Raw genomic sequence first — 16568 nt, 5'->3', positions numbered from 1 at the left:
ACCAAGAGCTCACCTTCATTTATCAAATATCTAGCCTTCACAGAGATACTCACTTATTCAAATCAATCTCATAAGTTTGCATGTGAGGTTTGTCTCCAGTCTTGTCCGGGTCCCATCGATAGATGGCAAATTTCTTGATTCGGGGTGCTGCGGCTGCAGCTGTCTGAGCCCCACGGCAGGCCTGAAATTTAAAAAGTTCACAAGAAGGGGAAAAAAAGAATCATTAAAAATGCAAGATAAATCATTCTACTTAGTTGGAACTATAAATTGCAATACTGGATACAAACTCGTGTATTACTGACACAGTCTTCCTGAGAAACACAGCCACTCAAGACCCAACACACAGCACTAGCAACGATGATAGGTCAGCGACGGCACTGGGGCTGGTGAAACGGCGCTGAATAAACACACACAGCCTTTGCCCTCATAGAAACCAGCGTGCAGTGAGCAAGAAGAGAAACGAGATACTCCTAATAAAACACAGCGAGGGAGCCTGCAGCAGAGATTTACACTAGTCTAAGTGGCCAGGAAGGCCTCCATAAAGGAACTTAAGCTGAGGCTTGATGACTAGGAGTGAAGGGCAAGGAGAAGGGGCATCATAAGCTGAAGGAACATGTGCAGAGGCCTGGGTGGGAGAGCACAGAGCTCTGTGAGGACCGAGAGACGCCCACTGTGCAGGGGCTGACCTGAGACGGGATGAGACGGCGCAGGCTCCAGGGAGGCAAGAAAGACTTCTAAGTTTTGATCTTATCCTAAGAGCAATGAGAAGCTAACAAAAATTCATCAGGTGGATGACATTTTATTTTTGAGAAGACCACCACTGGCTTACAAAGGAAGACTCGTCAGATGACATCTAGGGAAACCAGCTAGAAAGCGACTGCGGTGGCCGAAGCGAGACGCTGGTGTCGATCACGCATTTTAGTCTGAGCCACTGTAAAAAAAAAAAAAAAAAAAAAAGACTAGGCGGCTAACACAACAAACATTTACTTCTCATGGTTCTGGAGGCTGAAGTCCAAGATCCAGGTGTCAGCAGCTCTGGTTTGGTGTCTAAGTGAGGACAGACAGCTGCATCCTGCTCTACCTTCACATGCTGCAAGGAGATCTCAGGTCTTTCCTTCTCTCTATAAGGGCAGAAGCCCATCACACAGGCCCTGCCCTCATGACCTAATCTAACCCTAATTCCCTCTCAAAGGCCCCAAGTTCAAGTATCATCACACTGGGGATTAGGGCCTCTGCTATGAGTTCTGGGGGAACACAAACAACCCATCCACAGCAGGGCAGCTATGTACAGCAGTGTAGGAAACAAGAGAAAGCACACTGTATCTTAAAACAAGGTGAAATCTGGGCACTAACAAACAGCAGAGACCTGCGCTCTGAACACATCTCCCGGGCACTTACAGTCTGTGACAGTCGGTCTCGCTCGAGCCACGGGGCCCTGGAGCGCCGCCAGGGGCTGCTGGGAGACGACAATGGTAAGGGGGGCCGGCTTCCTGCCCTCCTTCCAACAGAGCAGCCGCCCCACAAAAACGTATTTGCAAAAAGGGTGCTTTGCTCACAAAGTTTTCTGTTTAAATTTATACTCATCTTCAAAGCCACTATTTATTACTGCCAGGCACTGTATTAAATGCTTTGTATCAATGACTCCACTGGACCTTCATTTTTAAAGATGAGACAAATGAGGCTCAGCGATCAAGTGACGGGCCCATGATCAGGAGCTGGTGAGTGGAGCCAGGACTGGCCCCAGGTCTGGCCCAGGGCCCACGTTCCAAACACTATTCTGCTCACTCGGGGATCTTCTCAGGCCTCTCCTCTGTGCTGCTTTCTTCTCTTTACATCCTAACTCCTTAAGGGCGTGTGTATTAGTCAGGGCTCTCCAGAGAAACAGAACCAACGGTGTGTACCTACATACACACACGTGTGAAAAGGGATTTAGTACACAGAATCGGCTCACGTGACTATGGGGAACTGGCTCGTGTGATTATGGGGATAACAACTCCCAAGGTCCGCAACTGGCAAGCTGGAGAGCCACCGATGCAGCCCCAGTTCCAATGTCAGCGCTCGAGACCCAGGAAGAGTTGTTACTTCAAGTCCAAAGGCAAGAAAAAGAAATCAATATCCCAGCCTGAGAGGGGGACTTCCTCTTATTTGAAGGAGGGCCAGTTTTTTGTTCTATTCGTATCTTCAATCGATGGGATAAGGTCACCCATGTTAGAAAGCGCAATATGCTTTACTCAGTCTATCTTATTCTTTGAAACATAATTAAAAATTTTTTAACAATTTAAAAAAAAATTTTATTTTCTGGCCACATTGTGCAGCTTGTTGGATCTTAGTTCCCGAACCAAGGGCTGAATCCAGGTCCTCAGCAGTGAAAGCCTTAAGTCTTAACCACTGGGCCACCAGAGAATCCCCTCAAATATTCTAATACAATTTTAAGGCTTACTTTGCATTTACAGTTATTACAAAACATTGGCTATAGTCCCCGTGTTCCCTCCCTTAGCCCATCTTACGCCCAGCAGACTGCGCCTCCCCCTCCCCCTGCACCACCCCTCCCCCCATGGCCCCCTGCCCCTGACCCCCGTAACCATGTTTGTTCTCTGTAACTCTGCTTCTTTTTTTCTTTTGTTCAGTATTTTGGTGTATTTTTAAGAGTCCACATATAAATTATATCATATAATAATTGTATTCCTCTGTTAATCTATCAATTAAAATGCTAAACTCATTCAAAACCACTCTTGCTGAAACACTCAGAAAAACATTTGACCAAGTATCTGGGCCCAGTCAAGCTGATACAGAACATGTAACAGAATGGAACCCTATACTTTACATATATTTTACGTCTCCCAGCATATCTGGTCCAGGCCTCCGCATATAGCAATTCAATCCATGGTTAGGAATGATTTAAGAAAAGAGCAAAAACTGAGCATTAGAATAATGCAAAAATGTGGTTTATTTTGAATGTACCTTAAAAAGCTGAACATGACGACCTACATCGAGCCATTAAGAAATAAAAGTACCCCTCTGTTTGTGGCATTGTCCTACAACGAATGCTAAGCCGCCGCCACCCCCTAGTCCTTGAAGCCCTTTTGCATTTAGGCAGACCAAACAAGGCAGAGACCACAAGTCCTGCAAGCTTCTCCTGTGGCTGTGAGGAGGGGGAAGGCTCTCGCCAGTCGAAAGAGTACTTGGCAAAATTCAAACTACATTCTAGGCCAGCTAATTCTCTTATAAACTGCTAAAGAAAGCAAAAACTCTTAAGGTTCACTCAGTAATTACAAGAAATGCCCTGGAGTTTATTACTGGCTGGCAAAAACCACCCCAAATTAAATAAAGCTGAAGATATCAACCCTCAGTACAGGAAGAAAATGTATGAAGAAAATGAAAGTGAAGGTGAAGATGAAAGCTGTATTTTATCAAATCACCAAGCTGGTGAAGATCATTAAAAAAAGGAAAGTCATTTCTGCAAATGAACACTTTCCAACTAGAGACTCCATTTTGTGAAATGTCAGGAATGCTTGGCTAACGCCACCTTGTGGTGACAAAGAGGAGGTGAACAGACTCTTGAAGACACTTTTGGCCAAGTCGTCCTGACAGCGCGCAGGATCTCAGCAGCCCAGAACCTCTGCCCTCAGCAGTGAAAAGGGGCGTCCTAACCACTAGACTGCCGAGAATTCCCAGTTGCAGGTATTAGCTCCAGCAAGCTTTTGCTTGCTTAACACCCACCCCCACCCTTTTTGGGGACTGCCCTGGTGGCTCAGACGGTAAAGCCTGCAATGCAGGAGACCTGGGTTCGATCTCTGGGTCCGGAAGATCTCCTGGAGAAGGACATGGCAACCCACTCCAGTATCCTTGCCTGGAAAATCCCCTGGACAGAGGAACCTGGAAGGTTACAGTTCATGGGGTCGCAAAGAGTCGGACACAACTGAGCGACTTCACTTCTTCACTCTTTTTTGTGAGATTTAATGAGGTATATTCATTATAATAAATTCACCAATTTTAAGTGTATAGTTTGATGAGTTTTGATAAAATTGTATAACCACTACCACAGTCACAACAGAACATTTCCATTAAGGAAGTTCTCTAGTGCTTCTCTGCAGTCAGCGCCCTCTCCCTAGCCCCAGCAACTGACTGGCTTTCTATCGCTGCAGATGCGCCTCTGACAGACTCCATATGAATACCACGAGACCACACATCGTGGGCCCAGCTTCTCCTGCTCCACAAAATGCTTCTGAGATTCATTCATGTTGCTGCGTATGCTCATAGACTGCTGCTCTTTAAGTTCACACCTTTCATTTGGAAATAACTGTAGAATCCCACGCATTTATAAAAATAATACTGAGCTCCCACCTGTCCTTTACTTGACTTCCCTCAGTGGTACCAATGTACAAAACTACAGCACAACAGTACATTAATATTAACCCCGACATAGTCAAGGTATGGCTTGCCTTGTGGCTCAGCTGGTAAAGAATCTGTCTGCAATGCGGGAGACCTGGGTTCGAAAGATCCCCTGGAGAAGGGAACGGCTACCCATTCCAGTATTCTGGCCTGCAGAACCCCATGGACTGTGTAGTCCATGGGGCCGCAGGGTCGGCCGAGAGTGCAGAGCATCGCGTCCATCATCACAGGACCTGCTTCTCTACAGTCCCAGTCAGGCCCTGCAGGCCTGCCACCCCCTCCTTCACCCCCCGGCAATGAATCACTGACCTGTTACATTTCCATAAGCCTGTCATTAAACAAAAGTTGTATTATGTAATCATCTCTTCTATAACTTGGCGGGGGGGGGGGGGGTGGTTCATTCAGCGTAACTCTCTGGAGACTCAGCCATGTTAGACGTCTCAACAAATTTCTTCTTATTGCCCAGTAGTGTTCCCCGGTCCGATGCACCACAGTTAAGCCATTCAACCACTAGAAGACTGTTTCCACGTTTGAGGCATTATGAATAAAGCTGAAATGAACAGTTGTGGATAAATTTCTATGTGAACGTAAGTCTCCATTTCTCAGGGGTAAATGCCCAGGAGTGTAACTGCTGGGTTAAGAAAACGCAGAGGAACCAGAGATCAATTTGCCAACATTCACTGGATCATACAGAAAGCAAGGGAATTCCAGAAAAACATCTATCTCTGTTTAATCGACTACGTTAAAGCCTTTGACTGTGTCAATCATAACAAACTGTGGAAAACTGTTAAAGAGATGGGAATACCAGACCACCTTACCTGCCTCCTGAGAAACCTGTATGCAGGTCAAGAAGCAACAATTAGAACTGGACATGGAACAATGGACTGGTTCAGGACACAGAAAGCAGTATGAAAAGGCTGTTTGTTGTCACCCTGTTTATTTAACTTATATGCTGAGCACATCATGAGAAATGCCGGGCAGGACGAGTTATGAGCCGGTGTCAAGGTCGGTAGGAGAAACATCAATAATCTCAGATAAACGGATGACACCACTCTAATGGCAGAAAGTGAAGAGGAGCTCAAGAACTACTTGATGAGGGTGAGGAAGGAGAGTGAAAAGCCAGCTTAAAACTCAACATTTAAAAAACTAAGATCATGGCATCTGGTCCCATCACCTCTTGGCAAATCAAGGGGGAAAAGGTAGAAGCAGTGGCAGATTTCTTTTCCTTGGGCTCTAAAATCAGTGTGGTGACTGCAGCAGTCATGGAACCAGAAGGCGATCACTTTTTGGCAGGAAAGCTACTACAAACCTAGACAGTGTAATTAAAAGCAAAGACATCACCTTGCCAACAAGGCCCATCCAGGGAAGGCTACGGTCTTCCCAGCGGCCACATGCAGTTGTCAGAGGTGGAACACAAAGAAGCTGAGCGCTGAAGAATCGATACCTTCGAACTGCGGTGCTGGAGAAGACTCTTGACAGTCCTTTGGACAGCAAGGAGATCAAACCAGTCAATTTTAAAGGAAATCAACCCTGAATACTCACTGTAAGGCCTAATGGTGAAACTGAAGCTCCAATATTTTGGTCACCTGATGTGAACAGACGCTGATGCTGGGAAAGACTGAGGGCAGAAGGGGGAAACACTGCATGAGATGGTTGGATGGCATCACCAATGCACTGGCCATGAATCTGGGCAAACTGCAGGAGCTGGTGAGGGATGGGAGGCCTGCTGTGCTGCAGTCCACGGGGTCTCAAAGAGTCAGAAGTGACTGGGCGACTGAACAACAATAACAGATGGCAGGAGAATGTTTAACTTTCAATAAACTGTGCTCCAAAGTAGGAGCTGCTGTGCCTGAGTCAGGCAGTAGGGGGAGAGGGACAAAAGGTCTTAAAAAAATTAACTTCTACAAATTCAAAAACATTAGTAAACCTTGGAATTTAAAAAAAAGCCTGGGACTTTGCGGTTGTCAGCTGTAACTCCCTGGTTTTAAAACCCAAGAAATCTGTACGCAGGTCAAGAAGCAACAGTTAGAACTGGACATGAAACAACAGACTGGTTCCAAATCGGGTAAGGAGTACGTCAAGGCTGTATATTGTCACCCTGCTTATTTAACTTCTATGCAGAGTACATCATGGGAAACGCTGGGCTGGAAGAAGCACAAGCTGGAATCAAGATTGCCAGGAGAAATATCAATAACCTCAGATATGCAAATGACACCATCCTTATGGCAGAAAGTGAAGAAGAACTAAAGAGCCTCTTGATAAAAGAGTAAGAGAGTGAAAAAGTTGGCTTAAAACTCAACATTCAGAAAACTAAGACCATGGCATCCTGTCCCATCACTTCATGGGAAATAGATGGGGAAACAGTGGCAACAGTGAGAGACTTTATTTTTCTGGGCTCCAAAATCACTGCAGATGGTGACTGCAGCCAGGAAATTAAAAGATGCTTGCTCCTTGGAAGAAAAGTTATGACCAACCTGAAAGTGAAAAAGTCAAAGTGAAGTCGCTCAGTCGTGTCCAACTCTTTGGGATCGCGTGGACCGTAGCCCACCAGGTTTCTCCGTCCATGGGATTTTCCAGGCAAAAGTATTGGAGTGGCTTGCCACTTCCTTCTCCAGGGGATCTTCCCAACCCAGGGACTGAACCCGGGTCTCCCGCATTGTAGGCAGATGCTTTAACGGCTGAGCCAACAGGGAAGTCCTACCTAGACATATTAATAATAAAAGCAGAGACATTATTTTGCCAACAAAGGTCCGTCTAGTCAAAGGTATGGTTTTTCAGTAGTCATGTATGGATATGAGAGTTGGACTATAAAGCAAGCTGAGCACCGAAGAAATGATGCTTTTGAACTGTGGTGTTGGAGTAGAGTCTTGAGAGTCCCTTGGACAGCAAAGATATCAAACCAGTCAATCCTAATGGAGATCAGTCCTGGGTGTTCATTGGAAGGACTGATGTTGAAGCTTAAACTCCAGTACTTTGGCCACCTGATGCGGAGAGGCAACTCACTGTAAAAGACCCTGATGCTGGGAAAGATTGAAGGCAGGAGGAGAAGGGGACGACAGAGGATGAGATGGCTGGATGGCATCACTGACTCGATGGACATGAGTTTGAGTAAGCTCCGGGAGTTGGTGATGGACAGGGAGGCCTGGCGTGCTGCAGTCTATGGGGTCGCAAAGAGTTGGACACGACTGAGCGACTGAACTGAAGCAATGTGAAGGATGGAGCTACCATCATCTGAGGTGGGAGGAGACGGCTGGTGTGTGTGTGTGTCAGGATTTTGGTTTTGTGCCAGCAAAGTTTATTAAATACCCATGTGGAAATTCTGAGAATATGGTTGAGTGGCCATCTGAGTCTGAAGACTTGGGGTGATGTCTCGGCTAGAGACATGAATTTAGGAGGCATCTAAAGCCCGAAGGAGTGTCTATAAAGACGAGGCCTAAGGACAGAGTCCCTGGAGTTCGGGGCAATGAGAAGAAATCAGCAGAGGGAGAGAGAAAGGAAGGACTGCCAGCACGTGAGGAGGAACACCTGGAGCCCGGCAGGCAGGCCAAAACCATGTTTTGAGGAGGGCGCTGACAGTACGCTTCAGGGAGCAAAGCACCAAGTGACACTGGGGTTAACAAAGCCGAAGTCACAGGTGACCCTGACCCGGGTATCTTCCGTGAAGTGCTAAGGGTGAGAAGTGTGACTGGAATAGGCTCCTGAGAAGATGTGGAGAGGTAACTGTGGGTGGTGAGTTCAGACACCTCTCGGGAAATTCTTCTGTAAAGACGAGTGGAGAACTGGGGTGGTGGCTGGATCTGGCTTTTTCTGAGATGAGGAAAATTGTACCACGTTTGTGTGCTGCTGCTGATTTGACAGAGAACGAAAACCTGATTGCGGGGCGGGGGGGGTGAGGAGAATTTCTGGAAAGCTATCTTTCAATAAGCGATGGGACAAGAGCATGAGTGAAGGGCAGCCAGAGGAGTGCTGCCAGTTTCTCCACAGCACCAGGCAGAAAAGCGCAATATACGGGCAGACGTGAACAGGTGGGCAAATATTTGAGGGTTTTTTTGGTAGCCTACCTAGCAATTCATACTCCAAACCCAAGAGTGGCGGGGGGGGGAGGGGTCCTTCAAAAGCATTTCTACCTCAATCTACAAAACTAAAGACTGTTCAAGGCTGAGCGCACCTTTGTAGGACATCTTAGATGAGATCCACAGTTTATAATTTAAGGGGAGAAGCGAGATCAAACAACTGGACTGAAAAGGAACTGAGGATAAGAAGGGTGAATTCTCCATTATGTCGAAGGCAGCCTGTTTGTTCTCTGGGAAAGCTGCCTTAAGGGGCAGGTTTGGAGCTAGATGGAGACAGGTTTGACCCTGATGCTGGGAAAGATTGAGGGCAGGAGGAGAAGGGCCAACAGAGGATGAGACGGCTGGATGGCATAACCGACTCGATGCACGTGGGTTTGGGTGGACTCTGGGAGTTGGTGATGGACAGGGAGGCCTGGCGTGCTGCAGTTCATGGGGTCGCAAAGACTGGGACACGACTGAGCGACTAAACTGAACTGAGAGGCAGGTTTGCAGGTGGGACAGAAAGGTGAGAGACGGAGAGGAGGAAGGCAGGGAGGCCGCACGAGCCTGGGGAGAACAGAAGGCCAGGCTTACTTCTGAAACGTGTGCGTGGCACTGCTGCCAAGCTCTACCGCTTGAGAGCTGAGCGTTCTTTGGCAAATTACATAACCTTTCTGATTTTAGTTCCTCTTTTGTAAGAAGGCGGGGGTATTAACATCTACCTTAGAGGATTCAGTGGAGGGCCAAGCTCCTAGAATTGTTCAGAAAATAATTTCTGCTTTTCAATACTGGCAACCGTATCAGTTCCTGTATTATTCTGATTGGCAGACAGATATCCTAACCCTGCCAGTGCTGGGAGCAAAGATACACACAAGTGAAAGCAGGTGCTAACTGCCCTCAAGGAATACAGTCTAGACAAGAGAATGAAGCAACGTCACAAGCGACAACGCAGTAAATACAGGCAGAGCTGTGGTTCGCTGGTGCAAACTAAAGCGGAAAAGGAGCTCAGAAGAGAAATCCACCATGTTCTAGGCTCCTAGAATCTCAATATGCCCCAAGGTAATACACCACGCTCATTACTGTTCAGGCCACTTTTGAGGTTATGAATGCACATTCCTAGAAAACGTGAGTGTGGAGGTGTAATCTTCTGTTTTCTCTGCCCTCAGGGCCCTAGGATGGCCTCACAGGGGATTACAACACTGACCTCTGAAACCAGCCCTCTCTATAATTCATTCTTTGAAGAGGGACCTGAGCTTTAGAACTCACTCTCATTGGTGGGGCTGTCACAACTTGATTGCTTGCTCAGCAACTATAAAAGGAACTGGTAAACAAGGTCGTCAATCACCAATTTAATGCTCAGAGGGCACCGGCTTGAGGCTCTGGTAGGCAGGCTTCACTCCCATCCCTGCTTTTCAGAATGACTGTAAAGTGACTTGTCCAGGTTCACGGACAGCATATTTGAAAGAATCAGCATTAGAAGACGGGCCATAGGCACTGTGCCGTAAAACCACAGCAATTACTTAATACCAGATGTATTTTCACATGACTGCAAGAAGAGAGACGAATATATTTTGTACACCTATCACATGGAGTTTTTCACACATTATGTTCAAAACAGTGAGTTTAGGTCCTAGATCAACTGGTTCTTGGCTATGATATTTTGAGCAAGTGAAAAAAAAACCTTTTCGTGGGGGGTGGGGCTCAGTTTTCAAAGGGAGAAGAAAATGGCAACCCACTCCAGAGTTCCTGCCTGGAGAATCCCAGGGACAGAGGAGCCTGGTGGGCTGCTGTCTATGCGGTCGCACAGGGTCGGACACGACTGAAGCGACTTAGCAGCAGCAGCAGTTTTCAAATCTCTAAAATGAGGTTAGAATTCCTGCTCACCCACATCACGGGATTTTTTTTCCCAGAGGAAAAAGATTTGAAAGGGATTTGTAAAACCCTAGTCTTTGATATACACAGACTGCAATGGCAGTTTCCCTTCCCCTTCTCCATGTTCCCATTTTCCTGACAATATAAGGGACGTGGAGAAAAACTATCAACGCGCCCTGAACGATATAAATAAGAGCGGCGCCAACCTCCGGATCCGATCCGGGTCCAAACTGTGAGGTCGGTTCTACGACACTGGGGAGACCACGGTGTTTTGGGGGCTAAGTGGATGCCCCCGCTTCTCCCTTCTCCTGTGCTTTCCGTCTGGCCCGAGTTCCCAGCCGTGCGCCTGCAGGGGCGCCTCCCAGGCCCTGCCCTTCACGCCCCGGCGGGTCTGTCCGTCCCAGGCGTGACAGTCTGCGGGCGGAACAGGGACCTGGCGTCCAAACGCTAGTACTCGCGCTCCGCTTCCACCAGTCAGTCGTCACCCGCTCGCCATGTGACCTTGGGCGGTCCAAGCGCCCTCCCTTCCCTTTCTTCCCCGTGTCTAAAAGTCCCCCTCCGCCCTGACCACCTCGCAGGTGGCAGAGAGGGGCAGTAACGATCCGGCCTCAGGACCCCGGGCGGCGGGAGCGGGTCGCACTCCTCTCCGGGACCCGCCCCGCCGCCCCTCACGTGCAGGCCGTCTCCGCGACCTTCACGCCAGCCCTCGCCCCCCGCCCCGCGCCGCGGCTCACCTGCAGGCGGGCCCCGCCGAGGGCGGCGGCCGGGAACCGGCGCCTCAAGGAGAGCGCGACCACTGCCGCCATCTTGGCGCCTGACATCCAGCCCCACCCCTCGAGCCCGAGGTCGCGCTTCGCCGGCGTCCCGCCGAGCACCGCGGCGCCACGCCAGGGCCCCTAGAGGCCCCGCTAGCGGCGCAGGCGCCGCCGAGTGGGCGGGGCTTCCGGTCCCCAAGGGGGCGGAGGGAAGGCGGGGGAACCAACGTGAGCGTGCGCAGTGCAGGGGCCGGGGCAGGCCCACTCGGCTTCCCAGGGTGGAAGGTGACCTTCCCAGAGGAAGGGGGCGGGGTTTGAGGGTGGGCCGAAGGAGGGGGCGGGGCTAAGTGCGCGAGGGGGCGGGGCCGTCCGATCCAAGTCCTGTCCCGGTTTTTACCCCTTTTTTCTGTTCACTTCAGTTCAGTTCGGTCACTCAGTCGTGTCCAACTCTTTGCGACCCCACGGACTGCAGCACGCCAGGCCTCCCTGTCCATCACCAACTGAAATTTACTCAAATTCATGTCCATCGAGTCGGTGATGCCATCCAACCATCTCATCCTCTGTTGTCCCCTTCTTCTCCTGCTTTCAATCTTTCCCAGCATCAGGGTCTTTTCAAATGAGTCAGTTCTTCGCATCAGGTGGCCAAAGTATTGGAATTTCAGCTTCAGCATCAGTCCTTCCAATGAATATTCAGGACTGATTTCCTTTAGGATGGACTGGTGGGATCTTGCAGCCCAAGGGACTCTCAAGAATCTTCTCCAGCACTGCGGTTCTTTTTTCCGTAAAATTTACCAATCATATCACTCAGTCTCAGAGTCATTTCTGTGAGACACAATGCAGTTTGCCTGAGACTTTACAGGTTTCAGCACTCCTGGGTTCCGAGAAACTCCTCGTTCCTGCTAAGTCACTCAGTCGTGTCTGACTCTTTGCGACCCTGTGGACTGTAGCCCCCCAGGCTCCTCTGTCCATGGGATTCTCCAGGCAAGAACACTGGAGTGGGTGCCATTTCCTCCTCCAGGGGGCAGTCCCAGGCAAATCAGAAGAGCTGATGAATGAACCAAGGGGACTTAAAAGAAGGCGGGCAAAGGTGTAATTTATTCACTCATTATTCATTTTTTCGTCGTTTGTTTAAAAATATGTATGGAGCGCCTACTATGTGCCAGGCGCTAGGATGCTACAATGCGTGAGCAAGCCAGGTGAGGTTGTGCCCTCACTGAATTCACTCTCAAACCGGCAAGTAACTGGACAATTGCAGCACAGTCAGCTCTGCTCTGTGAAAGTGGGCCAAGAGGGAAACTGGCTCTCCACGGTTTAGACATCTAGTGTCAGCAACCATTTTTTGAACACCTGCTCTGTACCATACACTGTGATCCGTCATCTTAATCTATTTTTGTTTTAGCCTTTTTACTGGCGTGTAGATGCTTCAGACGTTGTTAGTCTCTGCTGTGCAGCAGCGTGAATCAGCTGTACGTATATGTGCGCTCACTGTTTCAGATCTCCTTCCTGTCTAGGTCCCCACAGAGCACTGAGCAGAGTTCCCTGTGCTGTACAATAGGCTCTGCGAGTGTGTTCTAAGTTCCATTCCAGTCGCCTCAGCTGCCTTTCCAGACCCCTGTCCCACTTCAGACCTGGGACCTGGGACCCTTTGCTGCAGTGTTTGCGTGGAGACAAATAGCTTCTGGAACAATAGAATACAAGGAATTCTCCGGGCAAGAATACTGGAGTGGATTGCTGTTTCCTCCTCCAGGGGATCTTCCTGACTCAGGGATCCGGAGCTGGGTCTCCTGCCTTGTAGGCAGATTGTTTACCAGCTGAGCTACCAGGGAAGCCCCAAAGAGACTGTAAGGGACTAAATATAACTGCATGCATGCTGCAGTTGGAGCAAATTATGGACAACATGATACAAAAAGACCAAAAACCCAACTGCCACTCCTGAGGAGCAAAATCAGGGTATTGGGAGCAAAAGCAGGGTTCCAGGCATGCCCCCTGCACACAACACAGCCAAAAGGGTGGGCAAAGCGCCTAAGCCCCCCCTCCAGGCTGACCCCGGGTCACACCCCACCCTCTCCGCAGGTAAGGAAGCAGCTCAGCAACCCCCGCCCTCCTAACCCTCCCCCCCGCCAGGAGTGAGCAAGGGTCACTTGATCTCACTCCGCCTGCTACCGCAGGATCCTCAGTAAAGCCTTGCCTGAATTTCTTGTCTGGCCTCTTGTCAATTTCTGTTGATTACGGAGCTGAGAACCCTGGTTGGTACCGACTCTGGTGGCTTGATTACCTTGGCCACGTGTGGCCCGTGCCCTCCAAGTCACTTGGTCTCGTCAGTCACCTCTGGCAGTCTATGTGTGTAGCTAACTTTACAGGTACCTGTGTTTCCCAGAATAATGTCCTTCCTTCTCTGCCTACTTGTTTTTTGACACATGAAAGCCACCTTTTTAAAACACGGGCTTCCCTTGTGGCTCAACTGGTAAAGAATCTGCCTGCAATGCGGGAGACCTGGGCTCGATCCCTTGGAGAAGGGAAAGGCTACCCACTCCAGTATTCTGGCCTGGAGAATTCCATGGACTGTAGAGTGCATGGGGTAGCAAAGAGTCGGACACGACTGAACAACTTTCACATTTCACTTTTTAAAACCCTGAGGGAGTTCCCTGGTGGCCTAGTGGCCAGGATTTGGCACTTTCACCACAGAGGCTGGGGTTCAGCCCCTGGTCAGGGAACTGAGATCCTGCAAGCTGCATGGTGCTGCCAAAAGAAAAAAAAAAATCGAAGTTATAATTTATTATATAAGTTTCGGGTGTATGACATAGTGATTCACAAAATCTAAAGGCTATGTGTCATTTGTAGTGATTACAAAACACTGGGTGTATTCCCTCTGTTGTGCTCACATCCTTGTATCTTATTTTTTTTACTTTGGAGTTTGTACCCCTTAATCCCCTACCCTTGTGAAAGGCACCATTTTATAGTCTTTGGCTTCCACGTTCACATAATTTAAATGCTACTGGAGAAATTAAGATGGTCAAATGAATTGGTGGATGAGGCTTAGTTTGTGGAGTCCTGGGCTTCCCGGGCGGTGCTGGTGGTAAAGAACTCGCCTGCCAATACAGGAGATGTAAGAGACCTGGGTTCAGTCCCTGGGTCAGGAAGATCCCCTGGAGGAGGGCGCGGCAATCCATTCCACTATTCTTGCCTGGAGAATCCCATGGACAGAGGAGCCTGGCAGGCTGTGGTCCAGAGGGTTGCAAAAAGTCGGATACAAGTGAAGCCACTTGGCAGAGCAGCTCAGGCTGGAACTACCACACGGCCTCATTAGAGGCGGCATGTAGTGGGGCCACAAGGAATAACCAGGACTGGTCTAACCTTGACTCTTCCACCGGAGGCCGCGTGACCCTGGACTAGTCTTCCCACCCCATCTCTGGCCTCCCTTGCCTGTATCATCAGCGTGTTGGGCAAGCTGATTTAGGATTCTGTGAGTCACATGGCTGCCTCGAGGGCTGCTTTGAGGGGCTGGCCTCAGGGTAGCAGGTCACAGGGCTGAGGTCACTTGGCTTTTCACTGGGGCTGACCCAGCATTGAAATAGAGCTCCTCCATGTCTGCCCCAAGGGGCTGCGCAAATTGGATGACATCGTGGAAACATTGTCACTTTCCCGTGAAGTCCTCCAGGCGGCCTTACCTTCTGAGATGAAGGAAGAGTTACCTCTGCCTCCTAGGGATATGTTTCCAGGGAACTGACCCCATAGGCATTTGTAGGTTCTCTCATCTCGAATGCAGATGCTACGCCTAGGTCAGTGACTACCCTTTGACTTTGCCCGGGTCACCTTGGACAGAGCAGTCTGAGGCCGGCGGCCGTGAGACCTTGATTTATGGAGGGGCTCTTGGTGCCAGTGGGCACACGTGCCCTGCAGTCACGTCATTCCTGGGCTTCACAGGGATTTGGGGAGCTCAAATTTATGGAGAAATAAATTCCTGGGCAGCTGTACCTCCGCCCTGAACTTTGGGATTCCAGGAAGGCACAGCTGCAGGAGAGGTTTTCATGGCCTGCTCCTGACGTATCTTCCCAAGGTGTCTTTGTGATAAGACCCAGAGTTTCTTGGCCTGTTTCCACTTGTCTAGCTAGTGAAGTGTTGCTTTTTGCCAGTCAGCTAGATGCTTTAGGCTTATTCTGAATCTTCTCACTCACAAATATGTTTACATGAGCAGTCTCCCTTACTCCTGGTAACAACCCTTTGGGGTTGGCATGACTAACTCCATTTTACAGACTTTAGTCTTTGGATAATGAAAAAGCTTGAGCAATCCTGGGTGTGAATCTTGCTTTAGGACCTCTTTCTTCTCCAAGAGTTGGAAATTAAAAATTTAAACCAAGAAGCCTAGAATCAATTGTCATTTGTATACTCAACTGTATTTTGAGTGTCCTGTGATTTAGGACAGACAACCTGACTGCCCACCCCGCCAGGCAGAGGCTAAGGAAGGTTGGATTTAGCGGGGAAAAGCCTGATGATTTTATCCCCTGGGAGATCTATCTGCCTCAGAGAGAAACTCACTTCATCCCAATAGACCCCTGTGGTGGGACTCAAGGGCCTTCTCATCCAAAATTCAGGGTTTTCTTTATCTTTGACCAATCAGCCTTTGTCTTCCGTCTGTCTGGCGGACCCTTTCCCGTTTCTAGCCATCTTCGAAACATCTCCACCTGGGGTCCAGTGGCCTCCAAGACTGTCCTCTCCTGCCTCATCCCTGTGATAAAACCAGCTCTGTCCCTTCCTTGCCCCTCACCTCCATGCCTTCGCTCACCTCTATGCTGGGATCAGATAGATCTTTCTTCCTTTTCCACGTGGCCAATTTAATGTTCAGCTTCAACTGTCTCCTTTCTAGGAAATCACCTCTTGACCACCCCCGTCAAAACATCCCTTGCATCTGCCATCCAGGCACATCACTCCTGGTTTCACAATTACCCACTTACATGTCTGTCTCCCCAAACTGTGGGCATCCTGAGGGCCTGGACCATTCACTTTATTTTCTTTGTAGGACTGCTTGCTATCTGCAAGTTTGTTTTTGATTCTTTTGAATATATTTACCATCTCAGCTTCTTATGCCAGGGGTCAGGAACCACGTCTTTCTTGTTCACTGTGATGTCCCCAGAGTCCGGCACAGTGGCTGGTACCCACATGGTGGCCAGTGAGCATTCAGTGAATGAACACATTTGTCTTTGTTTCTGAAGTGCCTGGCTTGGGGCCTAGCACACAGTAGATATGCAGTCAGTATTGGCTGAATGAAGGAGTAAATAAAAACTTAGGATGAGCTGTCCCTGCTCTTCATAGAAGGTGCAAAGGGAGGCTGGGGTTGAGGTGGGTGGCCGGGGGAGGAAGGAGCCCCCTGGAGACCCAGGCAGATTTCATCTCTGAGCCAGGACTCAGGCAAAGTGAGTGCATGGCATTTAAGGTGGTAAGAAAAAACAAAACCAAAACAACTCAGTCATTATGATATATTTTAATGCACTATTAAAAA

The 16568-nt window shown here is 49.0% G+C and overlaps 1 protein-coding gene across 2 annotated transcripts in view; it reads right to left on the bottom strand.

Moving 5' to 3' along the window:
* The window catches only part of SDHB (succinate dehydrogenase complex iron sulfur subunit B), a 32005-nt gene extending 20736 nt beyond the window's left edge, over window positions 1-11269 (bottom strand). The window contains exons 1-2 of one of the 2 annotated variants that reach the window (XM_061395631.1): window positions 11051-11269; window positions 54-181 (exon numbers count right to left, since the gene is read on the bottom strand). In XM_061395631.1, the coding sequence (XP_061251615.1) occupies window positions 54-181; window positions 11051-11137 (215 nt within the window). In that variant the 5' untranslated portion in view covers window positions 11138-11269. Of the gene's footprint in view, window positions 1-53; window positions 182-5733; window positions 5767-11050 lie in introns of those variants that run through there. The other variant, XM_061395630.1, reaches the window with a different exon arrangement.
* Between the last annotated feature and the right edge of the window lie 5299 nt (window positions 11270-16568).

Source organism: Bos javanicus, chromosome 2, assembly GCF_032452875.1.
Source record: "Bos javanicus breed banteng chromosome 2, ARS-OSU_banteng_1.0, whole genome shotgun sequence".
Classification (NCBI taxonomy): domain Eukaryota; kingdom Metazoa; phylum Chordata; class Mammalia; order Artiodactyla; family Bovidae; genus Bos; species Bos javanicus.
This window is presented reverse-complemented; position numbering and strand designations above follow the sequence as displayed.